Source organism: Leptonychotes weddellii, chromosome 7, assembly GCF_054177405.1.
Source record: "Leptonychotes weddellii isolate Sample4059 chromosome 7, ASM5417740v2, whole genome shotgun sequence".
In the NCBI taxonomy this organism is placed as follows: domain Eukaryota; kingdom Metazoa; phylum Chordata; class Mammalia; order Carnivora; family Phocidae; genus Leptonychotes; species Leptonychotes weddellii.
Window position 1 is genome coordinate 56,630,419 of NC_138375.1, and position 20,057 is coordinate 56,650,475.

The following is a 20,057-nucleotide window of genomic DNA, read 5'->3' on the forward strand; positions in this document are numbered from 1 at the left end:
TCACTGTAAAATGCTCTCATCTTGAGCATATGGTGTGATGGCTCGTTGTGTACACACAGCCACAGGACTACCCCCAGACCAGGACCCAGAACCTTCCCAGTACCTCAGAAGGCTCCCTTGTGCCCCTTCCGAGTCAGTACTCCCCCCACCAAGAGGGGGCCCTTCTTCTGACTTCCCTCATCACTGGTTAGTTTTGCCTCTTCCTCATGGCACGTAAATGGAATTATATGTGACGTGTGGGGGTCTACTTTCATTCAGTGTGACGTCCGTAGGACTTACCCACTTGGCATGTATCTTCAATTCATTCTTTTCTGTTTTGTAGTGTCTGATTACTTTTTGGTACTTTTAAGCTTCTTAAAAATTCTTCATAGAATATTTTAGACATATAGCATAGAGATTAATCCACCCCCCCCCCCCACTGTAAGAAACAAACTTAGGCCGCCATATTCCTTTTCTCTTCAGATTTCCATCTTTGATGCATCCCGACAGCCATCCCAGTATAACTGCTCTCCTGAGTATGCTATTGATCCTTCCTGTGTGTGTTAGATTTTTATTGCCTGTGTGTGAATTCTTAATGGATCCTTAATTTGTGTGTGTTTGTGCTTTTTTTTTTTTTTCATTACTGAGCCCAGACTAAACTTATTCTTCTGGTGTTCTTCTAGTCTTTCTGGAATTGGGAACCTCAGCTCTGTGCTACTGAGGTCCAGAGAGTTGGAGTGGAGTCCAGAAGGAAAGGCCAGTTGGGGAGAAGCAGGAAGAGAGCAAAGGGGTTGGAAGACTGGGGGGTGGGAGGTGGGTGTGCAGGGAAGACACTTCCACCTGTGTGAAGCAGCTCTCACCTGGGGGTCCCTGAGGCCCCTGTGTCTGTCTCATCTTGGACCTATGGGGAGCTTGCGTGCCCCTCTTTCGGACCTGATTTTCTGGGCCCACTGGTGCTACCCCTGCCAAGGCAGTTCTCAGAGGGACTTGTTGGGGAGAACAAGGTTCTCCTTTGAGGAGAAGAAGATGCTTGTGGTGCTCTGTATCTCACACCCTCCAGCCAGTGACGGGTAGGGTGGTGAGCACTCATTCATGGGGCCAGGCACCATGCCAAGTAAGCACTTCCCACGTTCTAACACATGGACTCTCTCAGAGCAACCCAGTGAGATGGGCACTGTTTGACAGACTGGGAAACTGAGGCACCTGGCATTGAAGTAACTTCCCCAAGGCTATAGCTAGCAAGTGGCAGAGCTGGGACTCCCAGCCAGAAAGGCCCTCTCCAGACCCACCATGACCTATATACTTGCCAGCCTCAATTCCTCAGAAGGCAGAAAGCGTGCAAGCCATTCCTTCTGGCCGCTCACCTTCTCTGACTACACATTTGTTATGGAGGTTTTCTTGACTTTAGCTCCAGGCAGGCAGGGACTACCTTTGTTTGGCACATGTTGTATCTCAGGGACCTAGCCCAGCATCCAGAACAGAATCAATGCTAGTGATACCCGTGGGACAGATGCTGAATGAATGAGTGGGCCACAATGCCGATGCAGAGGGGTGGAAAACCATCCACAGGGAGGCCTTTGAGTGGAGTCTCTGACAAATCCAGGCTTGACGCCCAGCTGTGGGGAATCTGAAAGTCAAAAGTTGGAGTCCCAGCTCCAAGGCTCCCTCGCAATGCCACCTTGGACCGCCTTAACCTTCCTCATCTGGAAAGTGGGGATCCTGACAGTGCCACCCTCCTGGGGTCACTGGCACTGAATGGCAGGGTGTGACACACCACCGTCCATTCTGGGTACAGGTGGGGCAGGGGGCCTCCCAGGTTGGCGGGTCCTGTTTGGGTGAAAGGCCAAGATGGTTTCGTGGGAGAACACCTGAGTTCCTATTCAGGCCCAGCAGTTCCGTGGAACTCGGTGGTGGGCACATTTGAGCTGTGTGATTGGTGGTGTCCTGTAACTTTTCCCCGTGTCCCTAGTTCCACAACCGCAAGCTGCCCTTGGTCCCTGCCTCTGTGTTGCAGCCCTCTGCTGTCATCTGACACTCAGGAGACGGCTAGCCAGGCCTTAGTCGGCTGCAGAGGAGCTCCTGGGCCGCTCCGGGCTGACATCCCCTGGGTACTGGCTAGGAAGGACAGCACTCGTTTTTGCTCACACTCATTTGGCTTTGTAGACACCCTTCCTGGCCCTGGTACTAACCAGCAAGTTTTCAACCCCATCCTCAAATATGCCCACTGTTTACCTTGCCTGCATGGTGCGCTCAGCAGGGCCGTTCATAGGAAACGCTGAGGACCTCTCCATCATAGCTGGGAGCTAAGCTTTTGTAGGTGCCTCTTTGGTCCCAAGGGCTCTTTCTGCATTCCACTTACTGGTCTCCTCGCCCTAGGAGGGGGGTGTAATCCCCGCCCCAGCCCCACTTTACAGATGAGTAAACTGAGGCACAGAGAGATCTAGCCAGTTGCCTGAGCACAGTCAGGATTTGAACTCCAGCCCAGGTTGTCTTTGTGAGCCCAAAGCCCAGGCTGTCTCCACTTCGTTCCGTGCTGCTCTGCAGAGAAGGCAGGAGTAAGCCCATGAATGCTAGTGACAGCCACAGTGCCCGTGATGGTGACAATTGCAGCTAACGTCTGTCACATGCTTGCTCCGTGCTGTGAACTGTAATCAGCGCCCAGCATGCGCTTCCACATGCAATCCTCACTCCATGAGGTTATCGGCATTTCTATCCCCAGTTTACAAATGACAAACACTGGGAGTTCAGAGAAAAGTTTGTCCAAAGGCATGCAGCTAGTGCATGAGACAGTTGTGCCCCTCGCCCTGCCGATCCACACCTTGGGGTTTGAAAAACCAGGTACACTTTGACATCCAGACACTGAGATTTGCTCGGTGCTGGAAAGAGCTGAACTACTAAGCCATGAGAAGCCACAGAGGAACCTTAAATGCATATTACTAAGTGAAAGAAGCCAATCTGAAAAGGCTGCCTACTGTGTAACTCCAACCATAGGACATTCTGGAAAAGGTAAACACATTCTGGAGAGAGTAAAGAGATCATTGCCAAGGGGGGAGGAAAGAATAGGCAGAAAACAGGATTTTCAGGGCAGTGAAACTAGTCGGTATGAAACTGTAATGATGTCATTATCCACGTAAACTATAAAAATGTCATTATACATGTGTCCAATCCCATGTTCTGTACAACACCACCACACCAGGAGTGACCCCTGATGTAGGCTAGACTGTGGACTCTGGGCAATAATGATGTGTCACTGCAGGTTCATCCAGCGTAACAAGTGTCCTGCTCTGGGGGTGGGGGGAGATGCTGGTTCTGGGGGAGCCTGCGTGTGTGGGGAGCAGGGGTTGTATGGGAAATCTCTACCTTCCACTCAGCTTTGCTGTGAAGTCTAAAACTGCTGTAAATAACAGTCTATTTTTAAAAAGCGGACAGGTACACAAGGTACTCGTTATTGCTTGGGCTGCCACCAGCCTGCCCCTTGACCTGTGTTCTTCCCACATGCCCCATCAGGGATGTAAAGGGGAAGTGTGTGGCTGTGCAGGAGGTGGGGGCTGCCCTGGCTAGATTATCTGCGGGCTAGTCTTTTCCAGGTGTTCGTCCAGGCCTGCTGTCGGGTGGGTTTGACATTGAATCCAGGAGCATGCATGGCGTGGAGAGCCAGAGGGAGGGAATGGTGCAGTTGGGTAACCAAGGGAGGCCAGAGGGATGTCAGGCATGCCGGTGGACTCTGCCAGGGGATGGACTGATGCTCCCATTTGGGGAGAAGGAAGGAAAAGGTAAGGGGAGGTGATAACCACATTCTTTGGTCCCATTCCCTGGGACAGCATGTGCTCAGAGGAGGCTGGCCTGGCGCTTGCCAGGCGTTGCAAAATTCAGGCTTAGTTGAATCAATGGCTTTTGGAAAAGTACATTTTGCTCAGGAGCCAAGTAAAACTGAAGACTCTGCCGCCAGCACACTGAAGTCAAGAGCCCTGACTCACACTGAGTGGGAGGGAGGAGAGCTGAAGGCAGGCTGTGGCCCTCCAGTGGGCCCAGGCTCCCTCTGGTGCCAGGCCCCTCGGCCAGCTCAAGACCCTTGACCAGAACAGTGTGCGTGCCACGCACAGCATCCTCACGTGGTTCTGTCAGGGCTCAGACCCCCTTCGTGGTTTAGAAATTTTCCGTCCCTAGGAAACCATGGGCAAAATGAATCACTGTAAAAATCTAATTTTCTTATTGATTTGCTTTGTCAGTTTAAAGATGACTTGTCTCTAAGATGAGTCTTTGGTAGATAACCATTCCAAAAGCCTAAAGATTTTGGGGGCATCTGGGTGTGGTGGGAATAGCTCTGCTGGGACGCACGCATAGTTCCCACATGGGACCTCAGTTTTTCTGCCTTTAAAATGGATCTGGACTAAATTAGCCTTGCCAAATACCCAGGAAGCTTGTCACTAGTGTCCCCAATGCCTTGGCAGACACTGCTAATCCTTCTCAGCCTTCATAGCTGGGCAGCCTGGAATTGATCCCAGAGACGAACCTGCTTGGCGAAACGGGGACTCCGTGATCTCAGTTCCCTTCTAGCGCTAGAACATTTAGATCTCTTTGCCCTCTCCCGTCTTCATAGTTGTACTGCCTATTCTGATTTAAAAAACTCAATATTTAAGCCCAAGCTCACAAATTTGATTGTCCCCAGGCCAAATCTGAGCCACAGAAGTATTATTGTTTTATTTAAAAAAAACAAAAAAACAAAAAAACTCATTGCCATCATTTTTAAATTAGTGATTTCACATAGGACCCAAGATTTCTGTTTTTTGGGTTTTTTGTTTTTTTTTTTCCTGATTTTTGGCCACTCCAGGGCTCCTTGTTTCAGCCAAGGGCCAAGCTGGGGGCTTTCTGCTCCCTTTATTTTTTAAATTTTATTTAATTTTTTATAGTTTCAAGTTGTTATTTAAATTCCAGTTAGTTAACATACAGTGTAATATTAGTTTCCGGTGTCTGCTCCCTTAAGCTGGGCTTTGGCCCCTTCAATTTGCCACAGGCCCCAAGCCTGCCGACTTCTCTCATTTTTAGTATCTACCTGGCCTCAGTAGGCATTTTTCTTTTCTTTTTTTTTAAGATTTTATTTATTTATTTGACAGAGAGAGACACAGCAAGAGAGGGAACACAAGCAGGGGGAGTGGGAGAGGGAGAAGCAGGCTTTCCATGGAACAGGGAGCCCGATGCGGGGCTCTATCCCTGGACCCTGGGATCATGACCTGAGCCGAAGGCAGACGCTTACCAACTGAACCACCCAGGCGCCCCAGTAGGCATTTTTCTACTTGGGAGTGTACTTCCTACGGAGATGCATGATGCCTGGTTTTCTCTCATTTGGTGATGTGAGCAGTAGGTGATCCGTGCCTGGGCCCACTAAGTCATTTGGGAAACTTGATGTTTCCTAGAATCTTTTTCAGAGAGAAAGGGTATTTTCTATCTATGAATAGTCACTCCCTAGTGGTTTTATATTTTTATTTTCCCACGTGGGCTTTCCTTAAAGCAAAGGCTTAGATAAGCTGTGGACTGTTGAGGAAAGCAGGGATGAGGCAGATGTTGACAGTGTGGGGTGGGGAGGAGGTCTCCTTCCCCTCCTTCCCTCTGTCACTCACCCCTGCCTCCTGTAGGCCTCCCCTATGAAGTCTCATTGCTGGTGGGTGGTTAGGAAGCCCATGGCTTTCAAAGGGTACTCACCTGCACATCTCAGGTGAGCTCTTTGCCTGCGAAAGACCCAGTCTTCTGTGGCCCAGTGGGCCTCTTATTACTTAAAGATGATGCATGCTCCCTACTGAAGAGTGCAGTGCCAGCTGCTAGGGAACCCAAGATGCGTAAGGCCAGTTCCTGCCCTGGGCGAGTTCACAACTTCTAGGGGAAAACACAAATAGTATTAATGAGATGGAGTGGGTTGCGCTGTTCATTCATGATTACAGTTCACACATGTGTAGTAACAACACACCATGGGCCTTATGATGACAGAGTGAAGCTCAGGGGCTGTGGGCAGCCCAGAAGGTGGTGCCTCAGCCAGCCTGGGGATAATTAGAGATGGATTCTCAAAGAAAGGGATGTGTGAGCTGAGTTTTAAAGAATTACTGGGTTGGGACGCCTGGGTGGCTCAATTGTTAAGCTTCTGCCTTCGGCTCAGGTCATGATCTCAGGGTCCTGGGAACGAGTCCCGCACCGGGCTCCCTGCTCGGCGGGAAGCCTGCTTCTCCCTCTCCCGCTCCCCCTGCTTGTGTTCCTTCTCTCGCTGTGTCTCTCTCCGTCAAATAAAATCTTTAAAAAAAAAAAAAAAAAGAAAGAAAGAAAGAATTACTGGGTCCTCTGACGTCTCCTCCCACTCCAGCTATGTCAGCCTCCTTACTGTTCCAGGAGCCTGCCAAATATGCTTCCTGCCTCAGGGCCTTTGCACTTGCTCTCAGTTCGGCCTGGATTGTTCTTCCCTGGATATCCACGTGGCTGCTATCTGACTTCATTCAGATCTCCATTTGCATGTCACTTTGTTAGATGGGGCTTCTCTGATAGCCATCCCCCCCACCCCATCTAAAACAGCACTTATATTATACTTTGTCTCCTAGCTTGGTTTATTTTTCTTCATAATATCGGCATTGACATATTAGTTCATTTATTATTTGTCTCTTCTACTAGGATGTAAGCTAGGCAAAGGCAGGGAGTTTTGTGTCTGACCACTGTTGTATTCCTAGCACCTGGAAGTGTTTGGTATACGATAGGTACTCGATCATGACAGAAAGAATGAGCTGGTGGAGGAGGAGAGAGAAGAGGTGATGCAAACAGAGGGCCCAGTGCATGTAAATGAACGGAGCTGGGACAGAATGGGCCTCTCTGGAACAAAGAGTGTTGGTGGGGCCCTGAGGTGGGTGGGAGGGAGGGAGGGAGGGAGGGCAGGTAATGTACAGATAGGGACAGTTCTCCTAAAGACCTTACCTGTCTTTATTTTTTAATTTGTAACTTGTTTATTATGAAACAACTGAAAAGTACGGAGATGTGCCCAAATGAAGATGGTCAGCAAGGAGGGCACTTTGACCCCTTTCCTTATGTATTTTCCCATGGGATTGTCTGAAAATTTTCATCTTTTAATTTGTGAGCCAGGCCTCGCTTTCTCAAGCACACCGCTGCTTCCCAGCCTGGCACAGTACCTTTGTGTGGGTGCACGTCCCAGCTTCGCCACATGCCAGTTGAGTGACTTTGGGCTTCTGGAGCGCGGAACCTTAGCAGGAGCTGTTGCTCTCCCTGAGACACACCCTTCTGCCCTTCTTCTCAGCCTCATTTCTGCTTGTCTTTTTAGGCTCAGGGTCTCAGCCCGAGAGTCACCGACTCTACACAGTCTTTTCTGAGCCTTAGTTTCCTTTTCTGTAAAAAAAGGGCTGAATCTCGTTTTGGTATCTTGGAGAGTCTTGGGGATTCAGTGAGCTGTCACGAGCACAGAGGCTGGCTTACTTAATATTAATTCTCTCTTTCCCCTTTCCATGACATCAGATCCACCTCCAGGTTTTTCTTTATTCTGCTTTCTTTGACCTGCCAACCTCTTAAAATCTTGATCCTATCTAAGGGCTTTTATCCCCAGGCCTCGCCAGAACTCAGCCCTCACTTCTTAAGGTAGCTGAGAATGTTGTCCAAAAGGTAAGTCTCATAGTGCAGAGTAAAACTGAATTATGGGCAGGTGCAGATGGAGGTCAAGTGACATTTGGGCTCTCCCCAAAGAGGGCACCTTCCACAGATATCTTTCTCCCAAATATTCTGCTCCAAAACTTAAAACCACTGGCCCCGGTGGTTTCTTCCTTTTAAATCTCTGTTGAAGGCCGTGCCCTGGCTGGGAGCCGCAGGGATGAGAACCCAGTCCCCGGAATAGCTCATGCCGCTCAGCATTTAAATGCCATCTGTATTTTTATCCGATGATGGGTCATTTCTGAAAAACCCCCACTCATGTTCTGCCCCTCTAAGAATACATTTCCATTTATAGCTTCCACTCTCGGGATGATGTTGTGTCCTGGTGTGGGGCTGGCGGCTGCGTCCTGTTTCCAGTGATTTGGAAACACTTTGGGGCCCTTGCTGTCCCCTGGCCTGTGTTCCTGGTGGCCTTGACAGTGGGAAGCCTGACTCCCAGCCAAGCCCCAGCTGCCTGACGTCCTGAGGCTCCGACACCAGGCCTTTCCTCTTTCTGTGAGAGCGTGAGCGCATCGAGCTCTTGCAGCGTGGGCGGGGGGCGGTTGCCAACGGGGGTGAGGGGGCCCCCATTCAGCGGTGCTCTGCCAGGGCCTCAGGGTGACACCACACCACAGTTCCAAAGCTCCACGGGACCCTTCCTCCTTTACTCGCTTACCAAGTGCCCACAGCCCACTGTGGGTGCCAGACTCCGTGCAGGCACAGGAGGGCAATGCTGAGCATGGACAGCCAAGGGCCTCAGGGCCTAGTGCAGAGTTTTTGGGAGACCAAAGAGGGTCAGGGTGAGGGTCAGCCTCTGGGTCAGGCTGACCAGGGTTCCAGCCTAACTCTGCCTCTTGCTGGTTGTGCGAACGTAGGCAAGTGGCTCAGCCTCTCTGAGCCTCGGTTTACACATTTGTTGATGGCATCTCATGGGTGGTAGGGAGGATTCAGTGGGATAGGGTAGGTCAAGTGTACTAAGTGGGTCTTGGCCCAAAGGGTAGGAGCCCAGGAAATGCCAGTCCCTTTTCCCATCCCTCTGTTGACCTGTGGTAACTCAGGTGGGTACATGCTGAAAGTCTTAGGAAACAAATTTGAAGTTGGAAATCAACACACAGCTGATACCTTAGCAATTCTAGCATGCACCAGCATCTCCTGAAGTGCACTTTTTTCTCAAATGCCTGCCCTCCCCACCCCTATGCTGGTTTAGTTCATTCCACAGTGGGGCCTTGGAAGCGGCAAATTTAATCAGCTACCTGGCAGATTCTGAGGCAGTAGTGCAAGGACCACACTTGGAGAAGAGCTGCCTCCTTCATCTAATCCACAAGTATTTCTGTGGACCTACTGTGTGCCCGGCACTTTTCTAGGCTCTAGGGATATAGTGGAACTCAAAGGCAGACACAGTTCCTGCTCTCCTGTAACTTACATGCTAATGGCAGAATCAGGCAATCAACAAATGCACATAACACAACATAAAATCGGGCAGTGATCTGAAGTGCTACGAAGAAAAAACCCGTAGAGCAAGGAGATGGAGAGGGGTGTTTTAGTTAGTGGCCAGGACAGGCCTCTCCAAGGAGGTGACATCTGCATATAGACTAACGTGAAGTGAGGCAGCAAGCATGTAGACATCTGAGGGAAGAATATTCCAGCTACAGAGAATGGCAAGGGCAAAGGGCCTGAGATAGGAGCAAGCTTGCTTGATTTCTCAAGGAACAGATCGTGTTAGGATTTAGAGCTATTAGACTAGTTCCCCTCCCCCCCACCCCCACTGCTGCGTGTGAGCTTTGTTTTCCCCCGACTGGCTCAGGTCCAGGTAACAGGTAAAGTGTATTGTCCGGCCCAGCGAGGCCTCTCCCGTTTTTCTGATAGACCATCTAAAACACTCTTGGAGAATATCTTAGTCATCTTCCTGATCAGCCGGTTTTACTGTGTTGCTCAGCAGCGTGCCCCCACAGCCAACACAGCACAGTGCACCTCACCACTGCTCAGGCATCTGGAAACCCCAAGAGAACAAAGACGGTGACTTGAAAAGAGTCGGGGGGCCCTGTCCCTTAACACAGAATACTGCTGCCCTTTCTGTTTTACTGTAACTGTCTGAAGCTGCATGAGTTTGGATTCCACGATCCCTGAGGTTCCTTCTGGGATCCTAAGAAAAGGTTCTGTTTGAGAAGCTGTTGAGATTTTTTCTGGACATATCAAGTGTGAGGGGCAGGCGGGATGCGCCTGGGCATGAGGAAGCTCCTTGGGCATTACCATGTGAGCTCTGCGAGGACAGGGACCACATCTGTCTTGTTGCCTTTCTCCTGTCTCTCTGGAACTTGGCACAGTAAATTAAGGCATGGATGAATTGGCTGTGGGAGCTACAAGAGAAGCGCCCTAAACACTGTCCCCTGGGCGCACACCTGGATGTCAGGGATAGCAGGAGGAAAAGGAGCAGACAGAGAGGGTACCAGAGAGTGAGAATACCGTGGAACATTAGACAGGCAAGAGAAATCCAGGAAGGAACGGACGGTTAGCAGGTTCAGTGCAGAGGCATACCGAGGAGAGCCAATGGCATCTGGCCCTTAGTAACTCTTGGGTGATCTTAGCTAGAGCAGGAAGAGAGACTGGAGGGGAGGCTGCTGTCAGAGGCCAGACTGCTGTGGGATAAAGATTAAATGGAAGGTGAAATGTGAAGTTATTCTAGGCCAGGTATTAAGAAGTGTGCTGTGTACTTCCAATTGCATTGCATTGAAAGGTACCGAATAACTGGTTGTCTTCTCTTTAAGATACTAAGGTTGATTATTGGGTTCCGGTGGCTGTAGCCTGGTCCATCTATTATTAAGTTTCTGATCATTGCTAAGATCCAGTGTTTTATCAAAGGATACACAGGGATGATTTTTCAAATTCTATTAGTCTCCCCACATTATTCTGTGGAATTCTATAAAATAGAACTTTGCCTTCATCAACTATTTGGTTACTTAGAAATGTATTTGTATGCAAAAAAAAAATGTCAGAATAAGTGCTTTCCCTTTATTTTCTGGTTTTGAGAATAATGAGTTGGTGGCCTAGTATCTCCAAAGGTGTCCAAAGAGGGTTTTTTTGTTTTCTGAAGTGTCGTTATGAACTCGTAGATTGCTTAATGTGTTTGATGTGTTTTAGCTACGGCCATCATTAAAAATTTTTAACAGCTTTACTTAGGTATAATTGACATACAATAAACTTCCCATAAATAAAGGGTGCAGTTTGAGAAATTTAACATGTATACATCCATGAAACCATCGTCACAATCACCATAGTGAACGTCTCCATCACCCCTTAAAGTTTCTGCATGTCCCTCTCTTCCTTTCTCCCTGGGCAACTAACAACCTGCGGTCACTCTAGACTAGTTTGTACTTGTCTAAAATTTTATATCTTCAAAAAGAAGCAGTAGAAGGTGTAACCAAAAGCTAACACAAATGGTTACTTTTATTTTTAGGAGATGCGTAAAAAATATTAAATATTTAGGGATAAATTTGACAAAAGAAGTTCAAGACCCATGTACTGAAAACCATAAAACACTTTTGAGAATTTTATGTAGATGGAATCATACCACATGTACCCTCGTTTGTCTTTCATTCAGCATAATTATTTTAAGAATCATCCGTGTTGTTGCTCACGTCACTACTTCATTGCTTTTTATTGCTGAGTAATAGTCCATTGTATGGATATGCCGTCTATCCATGTGTCCATTGATGGGCGACTGTGGCTATTACAAATTATATCTGTGGCTATTACCTCACAAATTTGAAGATGTAAGCAAGGGTGTAATTATTTTTATCACTACCCTCCCCACAAAACATAGGCATAAAATTTAACAGAAGTCAGTGTTCCGCAGTTTGCTTTTTTTCTGTTACTGTATAGAGACCTTCCTCGTTCCCCTTTATAGCTGTATCTTCCTCCTCTTTATGGATGGTCTATAGTTTATTAACTGGTCCCCTTGGATGGACATTTAGATGGTACCCAGTTTGCTATTACAACTGGTGCTGTGATGACTAGCCTGCACATATGTCATTTTGTATTTTCATCTGGAATTTGCTGAATGCCATTAATGGGTGAAGCCCTGCACAATCCACAGGAGATCGAGGAACAGATCTGACGCGTCTCAGTCCAGTAGGAATGGAGGATTCTACAGCCATCTTGGGGCCGTGCCGGGAATGTATATGTCCACAGAGCCTGGGGAGGTCGGGGAGGCTGCCTCAGAAGCTCTTCTTCCTCTTTGGCCAGACTTGGTGGCTTCTGTGGGAAGGAGGAGAGGGGAAAGACCAGGACTTTGTGGTCAGAGAAGGTATTCTGGGATGGGAAAGGTCACAGTGGAGGCAGTTGGAGCTGGGGGAACACCCTATTGATCGAGACCTCCACACAGGCACCAAGATTTAGAGAGAGAACCCTGGGGGATGGGCTGGAGAGAGAAGACTATGCATGTGGTAATGCTGTGTGCACAGAGGGTCACCACCCAGACCTCCACTCCTCCAGCTCCTGGCCTGTGTCCCTGTTTCACGTAGGCATGTGGGACAGTGGTTAGAGCATGTGCCCTGAAGCTAGACTGCAGGCGTTTGAATCCTGCGCCTGCGTCCTGGGCAAGTGAAATAGGAGGAAGGATGATATCTACTGCACAGATTGTAAAAAGGATGTGCGCTAATGAATGCCAAGTCTGAGTCCACGGCTGGGTGCACGGTCGTCACTCACGGTGCGGGGCAGCCGTGATGTAGGTGTCAGAGTCATTATTCACCCTCTGAGCTCCTCTCTCTGGGCTAGAGAGGGAGACAGACTTTTTTTCCTTTCTTTTTACAGAGGGAAGATTGGTGTAGGCTCACATTAGCGGTTTGAATGTCAAGGACAGGATTCGGGGGGCTGTGAGAGTGATTCCAGGGCTCGATAGAATGGGTGCTTGGTTCTTTCCAGAACCAGAGAAGAACTGGTTCTTTCTGTGCCCATGCTTGTTTCCGATGTGTTCATTTACCTCTCTGTGCCCTCCGGCATGCACACGCATGTGCACGCACATGCGCACACACACACATACACATACACACACCCCCCGGTAGTTCTCAGTAAGGTGGAAGAAATGACAAGTGAGTAAACAGGCACGCTTTTCACCTAACTCCCTGGTACTTGGCACCGAAGGCTCTGACAGGCTGGTGGGCAGGGGTGACCAGGCCAAAGCACCAACGAAAAGCCTTGCTGGCTATTTTTGGGACGAATGACCCACCACTTCCAATGACTTGCTCCTAAATGGCGTCTAATTTCATTAAGCCTTGGAAACAGTGACATCACGAGTGCCTGCCTGGTAGCCGCCCACATATGGCGAGCCACAGAGTGATCTGAGATTCATCTGCAGGAGCAGGGGAGAAGTGAGGTCCCGAGCAGCAAAAGTTAAAATAGCAAAGCTGAGGCATTCTGCTATGAAAAGAAATTACAGAAGAAATCCATTAGTCAGAGATTTCCAGCGGCAATTTCCTTGCTTGGGAGCAAAAGAAGACTTATGCGTGTTTATTTTGGGTGCGGTCATGTAGCCATTCCTCACTCAGTAGGCTAGGTATGGCATGTAAAGTGAATTTCTGTTAAGTAAATCCTGTAGTCTCATCGACTTCTAGTACTAATGTCGATGTATGTTTTATCTTAAGGTAAAATGAGTTAGAGGCATAGATTCAGCATGTTTGATTAAAATAGTGACGCTGGTACCTATTGGACCATGATAGTAAGCCACAAGTCCAGGTAGACATTTTTCTCTGTGGGTTCCTTTGCCCAGGTCTCTCCAAGTGAGCTCTTCCTTCTCAGGCACAGAGCAAAAGGGAGAGGGAAAAGCTGCTTAATCCAGATTCCTGGTCTCCGTGGGGGCAATTGAGGCCGTGGCCATGACTTCACCCAGCGGGAGCAGAGGCAACTGGCTGCCTTTCAGACAGAACACAGACTCAGTGGGAAAATGAGCTTCCCACATGTGAAGTTTTGCTCTGCATACAACACAGTTTCTCAACTTAAGATCTCCGGACATTTGGGGCCAGTAATCCTTTGTTGTGGGGGACTGTCCCATGCATTGTAGGATTGTCGGATGTATTAGCATTCCTGGCCTCAACCTGCTAGGTACTAGGAACACCCCCTACTCCCCAGTGTGACAACCAAATGTCTTGGGGCAGCGGGGGGTGGGGGGGGGAGGCGCAAAATTGCCCCTGGTTGAGAACCACTAGCATATGGCTTTTCAAGAGCATAAGAGATAACAAGGATTTAATAAGTTTTTTGTTGGCTTGTTTCTGTTTTAAATATTTTGAGTTTAATGATACCTTGAACTGGGTAAGTCACTCCTCTTCTTGGGGCTTTCATTTTCTCATCTGTAAAATGAATGGGTTGGATATAGTGATCTCAGAGTACCTTCTAGACCTGACAGTGGGCAGTGCTGAAGGCAGGAGGCCCCTGTGGGGTCTCTGTGTTTGCATCCTGTCCTAGCATGTGACAAACCTCTTGCCCTCCCAGCTCCAGTCACTGGCTCCCGTTCTCCTGGCGCTTGGCATCCAGATCAGTCAGTCTTCCTTAAGTCCAGCTGATGGTTCTCTTACTTTGAGTCAAGCCCACTTTGCCGCCCCCTTTCAAAGTGAAAATTTCTCAATATCCAGTACAAGGAACCCCCGAAGCCCCAGCTTCCCCACTATCCATTTCGTCTTAATCTTGTTAAGACCAGCCAGTGGGTCTTATCTTTGTACAGATGCATTCATTGAGGTAATTCCCCAAGGGCCTGGGTTGGGCAGGGCTGGGCAGCAAGAGGGCCCAGGTCCTGTCTTTGGGAAAATTACAGTCTAGGGGGAGGGCAGGAAAAGAGTGTTTTTTGTTTGACAACAATAAAGAATCCATCTTTTCGCTTTCTCTGTTAGAGGCTAAGCAATTCCAGTTCTTTAACCTTTTTTCCTAAGATGTATTTTCCACTGAAATGGTCTTGGTTTGTCCCCACATTGTTGGGAAAAGCAGCAAGAACATGAATTAGGCCTGGATTCAGATTCCTAGCTGTGGCACTTCACAGGTGTGTGAGCTTAGCTAAACCGCCAGCCTCTCTGAGCCTCATCTATAAAATGGGCTCAAAATCCCTAACTTGAAGGTTGGCCAAGAGAATTGAGTGAGAACATGCCAGTCAAAGGCATAGCATGAGCTGAGCACACACTAGATATACAGTAAGAATCCCTTTCCCCCTCCTCCACTGTCTTTACCCTTTCCTCCATATTCTCTTGACACTGGGTGGCCACAGCTAATCACATCACCACATCACCACAATGAGGGACTGACTAATGTAAGTCAGAGAGGACGGCTCACTTCCCAGTCTGTCACATGCTGGGTTCTCACCAGCCTTCCTGTGGCCCGTTTTCTTAGTGACATTCACTGCTGACTCACTTGGCTTGTGGTCAGCTCTGTACCCAGGGTCTTTTTCAGCTCTCCCTTTACCCCACCACCACTCCCCAGTTTAGATTTGTGGTGTGGGAATGGGGTAGTTATTAGAGAACATTCTGTTTAGGTGGCCCTTCTCAAGAAGTCAAAAGCATTACTAGACCGGCAACTTCATGAAGGTAGGACCCATGTCTACCTTGACTACTTCCATTTTCCTACACCTAGAATATGGCCAGCAAGTGCTTAGTATGTATCTGTTGAATAAATTAATGTATTTTGAGCTGGTCCATGTCTTCCAGGAGTTTCCCACTGCTCTAGGGCAGCATCTGTGGAAAAGTAAGCAAAACCTTGAGACTTTAACTTACCAATGGGTGAGCTCTATCCTGATTCCCACAAGTATACAGGGCAGTGGAAGGACCATGGCCTATGACTCAGATTTGGGTTTGATTCCCAGCTGTACTGGTCACGGGCTTGGTGACCTTGAACAAGTGGCTTATAGCTTAGCCTTAGTCTTCTCCTTGGAAAAGTGGGATATCCGTGTCTGCCAGGGTTATCATAAGAATTAAATGTGAATATGTGTGTGTAAAAGTACCCAGCACAAGCTGGGCAGTGATCTTGGTTTCACATCAGTGATTCTCTCCAAAGCACCTCTTTCCTTTGATCACCATTGCCTCCAATAGTTTGGCCCAAGTCTACCCTCCTCTCTTAGACCTTTGTTCACTCAGCCTTCCCCCCACTCTTCCCACCCCCAACAAAGACATACTCTTGACACCCAGCAAACATTTGTTAAGCCAGCCCCTCAAAATCAGATGCCTACAGGGATCCAGTATGTGTGAAGAAAGCAGCTGTGTGGGATTTTTATGTGAAATCTCCCCCTTAAATTGTTTTTCTTAAATTCCATTAAATTAAACACATTTTTTTAACTTTTTATTTTGCCATAATTTCCGGCTTACAAAAAAATTTGCAAAACTAATGCAAAGACTTCCCATATGCCCTTTATCCACGCTTCCCCAAAAGTTACCTACCATCTTACATAACCAAAATACCACTATCAAAACCAGGAAAACAACACTATACAGAGGTATTAATTGATACATGGATCCTATTCGGATCCCAGCCATTGTCCCACTGATGTCCTTTTTCTCATCCAGGATATCCTGCATGATTTAGTTGTCATGTCTCTTTAGTCTCCTCCAATCTCTGAAAGTTCTTTAGCCTTTACTTGCCCCCATGACATTGATACTTTTGACAAGTACCGGCCACTCATGAGCCCTCAGTTTGGATTTGTGTGTTGCTTTCTCATGATTCATTTGAGGTTTTACATTCTGAGCAAGATCCCCCACAGGACTTTATGGTGTGCCTTCCCCAGTATGTCAGATCAGGAGGCACATGATATGTCTCCTTATTGGTGACACTCATTTTGGTCACTTGGTTAAGATGATGTCAAGTTTCTCAACTGTAAAGTTACTCTTTTTCCCTTTGTAATTAAAAAGGATTTTGTGGGGAGGTACTTTGAAGAAATATCCTGCTCCTCATCATACTTTTGATTTATTCATTTCTTTATATAGATTTGTGGTTTCCTATTTTATTCAATGGGTTATAATCTATTCCTATGATTATTGATTTTAATGCTCACATTGTCCTTTCTTTGGCCAGTGTCCCCATCATTCTTTGAACACTTTCTTGCTTTCTGACATAAGAAGGTGCTCCAAGTTCATCTTGTTTTTTCCCTGCCTAGTCCTGGAACCAGCCTTTTCTCCAAGTAAAGAATGATATTTAGAAGCCAACATTTGTATTGTGTGGTGACTAACATAACATAATAAAATAAAAAAAAAAAAAAAGCCAACATTTGAGTATCAGATGCCCTCTTTGCTATCTGGCTGTCACTGTTCCTGGACCCTCTCATGGAATGAGCTAGGAAATATATGTGAATATGACATGTATTTCTGTATTTGTATCTGTTGAAAATCATGAATTCACAGTGAAACCTCCATGTCCACTCTAGTACCACAGTTTATTCTATGTTTCTCTCCATGTATACCTACCTTCCCCAACAGTGAGGCACCTGGCCCCCATTATCCTCACTGTATTTACATATTCATTTAGTGTGTCCCCCCCCACCCTCACCTGTGTATCACTCTCCCATCTCTCCCCTCTTCACCCTCACTAGGTTCTAATCTCTGCCCCCAGCTACCCCCACCTCCCCACCCTGAGCAGCCTCTGACTTCCCATGAAACTCCCAGTCTTGGAATGATGGTTTATAGCTTTTACACTATGAGGCCCAGTTTCGGCCTGTGGGCCCTGGCTGGTGACCTGATATTAACTGGACGGGGAAGCTGGATTGTAAGCCCCTCCTGCCTCTCTGGTGCCCGGCCCTCCCACCTGTCCTAGCACTGCGTGCCCGTCAACTCCGTGCTCCAGCACGCCAAGCTCAGTCCTCTTTCTTGGCCTCTGCTCTTGCTGTTCTCTCTACCTGAACTACTTTATGGCTCCACCCACCCTTCCTCCAAGCCTCCTGCTCTGTTCAGACATCACCTGCTGCCAGAAGCTTCATGGATTACCCCAGGTGCACTTCCTGGGTTCCTCCAGCACCTTCAGCAAACCCCGTGAGGGAGCACCACGGCATCCTCTTCCCATTGCCTTGTCTGTCTCTGTTGCTAAACTATAGGCACGTGGGGCCAAGGGCCAATTTTTATACGTGTGTTCCTAGTGCCTAAAAGAGGACTTAGCACATATTAGGTGTTCATGAATGTTAGTCAGATGAATATTAATAATAGTAACTGCAAATATTCTTATAGTACTTCCTGGGGGCCAGGCATGGTCCTAAGTGCTTTATATGCATGAAGCCACTTGGTCCTAACGGCTATGCTGTGAGATAGTATTGTTGCCCCCATTTTACAGCCAGAGGAACTGAGGCACAGAACGGTTATGTCAGTGACGTGCCCAGGGTCGCACAGTGTGGAGTCATGTTTGAGCCCAGGTGGGCTAATTCCACAGTTCATACATGTTCTTACCTCTCATATGCCTCTCACAGTGAAAGGGGTCAGCATTTCAGAATAGGGGAGATGAGTAGGTCTGGATAATTGAGTCATGTGGACCCCTCCCTCTTGACCACACTCCCAGCCCGTTACTAGTGCCCCTCAGGGGCCCAAGAACAGATGACTGGTAGCTGAGCAGGCAGGAGGGAAAGTGTTGCCTTTTAACTTGGCAGCCCCAGGAATATCTTCTCCCCTGAGGTGTTAGGAAACCCAGCATGTTTCACGTGCAATTAGAGTGAGTGCACGGTAGGCAAATACCAGATCTTTCGCAAGATTCCAAGTCATCGCAGTGAGGTTAGCGGGGTGCTGACAACTTTTCCCCATCACCCAAGGGGAACCACGTGCCAACTGGTCACCCCTGAGAGCTGGAGCGGCCGGCGGCTTCACCATGCCAAGTCCTGCTGGAGAGCCGGGGAGCACGGTGTGGACTTAGCGCTCTGGTGATAGAGCTCTGCTTGGTGAGAAGTGTCTGCTCAGGTTCAAGTGACAGGAAGGAAGCCAAGTGTGTGAGGAGCCTCCTCTGTGAATGCTGTGTAAATCCGCCACAGGCACTCATTTCCATACTCCTCTCAGTGACCTGGCAGGGCCTGGTATTCGTAGCCACGAACAAGGAAACTGAGGCTCAGAGCGGTGAAGCCATTTGCCTAAAGTCACACAGCAAGGAAGACCAGCCCAAGATTTGAACCCAGGGTGGTCTGCTCCCAAGGCCTGCACTCTTAATTAAATAGCTGGCCAGAATGGCACCATGTCTGTCTTCCTCCCAAGCCCCCAAATCTTCTGCCACCCCCATGACCCTCGTTTGCTCTGGTGGGGCCCATAGGAGAGAAAGGCATCTGCTCCGTGTGTAGGGAGGAAACCCCTGTCTGACGGAGCCAGAGCCTTGGCAAGCGAACACCGAGCCTGTGGGCCTCAGGCAGGATTTTACGTTAACTTCATGCCTTGGAGTTGAGAATCCCCACAGGCAGGCTGCAGGAGCTGGGGCAGGGGGGAGTGGAAACAGGAGGGGCAAGGGGAGGCAGGAAAGGGAAGAGGGGGAGGAGAGGTGACTCCGGGCAAGAATGCAGTGCCGTCATGGAACTCAGGAAAGACTGCGTTTCCCTATTTCCTCATTGTTAGCAAAGCCCAAGACATGGGTTCCGTTTGTTCCACAAGTGCTTACTGAGTGTCTGCTACGCCCCAGGCCCATGGTAGGGTCTGGGGACATGGCAGAGGACAAAACCTGACAAGGTCCCTGCCCTTGTGGTGGTTCCATTGGGATGGGGGGGGCGGAGACCAACCCAGAAACGTAACCAAACGAAGGTCGTCTCAGGTAGTTTAAGTGTTGTGAGAAAGTACTAGCAGTACTAGCCTGAGGGCAGGGTCCCCTCAGAGGGGGGTCCGGCAGGCCTCCTGGAGGAGGTGGCCTGAAAGAGTGGGAGAAGCTTGTTCTGGGAAGAACCATGGCTCGCGCACCAGGTGGCATGCTGGCTGACACCATCTCCCCTGCTGCCTGAGACCTGCACCCTTGTACCCACCTCACCCCTGTCCCCTTTGCTCTCTGCAGGTTTGACATCTACAGGAAGGTGCCCAAGGACCTCACGCAGCCGACATACACCGGGGCCATTAGTGAGTAGTGTCCTTCTTGCCGTTGCCCCCCGCCCCTCCCCCCATGCCATACCTGGGCCTGCTCTGCCCGAGCAGAGCTGCTGAACCAGAGAGGAAAGAAGGAGAGGAGAAAGGATGGGCATCTTGCCAGCCCTTCATATAGTTCCTCATCTGTCCACACCATGACCCTGCAAGGTATAGGCATCGTCTGTTTCTGGAAGGATACACCTGGAATCATCAATAGTAATTGCCCCTGGGAGGGGAGACGGGGGCTCAGGGGTTGGGGGAGACTTACTTTTGCCCTCATACCTTTTAGACTACTGGAATTTTTGACATAAGCATGTTTTTAATCATTAAATAATAATAGTAATTGCACTAGATTTTGGTTTCTTTTTTTTTTTTTTT

The 20,057-nt window shown here is 48.6% G+C and overlaps 1 protein-coding gene across 4 annotated transcripts in view; it reads left to right on the top strand.

Moving 5' to 3' along the window:
- The window catches only part of ERGIC1 (endoplasmic reticulum-golgi intermediate compartment 1), a 103,770-nt gene that overhangs the window by 30,100 nt on the left and 53,613 nt on the right, over positions 1 to 20,057 (top strand). For 2 of the 4 annotated variants that reach the window (XM_081826327.1, XM_081826328.1), the window contains exon 2: positions 19,612 to 19,673. In XM_081826327.1, the coding sequence (XP_081682453.1) occupies positions 19,612 to 19,673 (62 nt within the window). Of the gene's footprint in view, positions 1 to 19,611; positions 19,674 to 19,714; positions 19,848 to 20,057 lie in introns of those variants that run through there. The other 2 variants (XM_081826330.1, XM_081826329.1) reach the window with 2 other exon arrangements.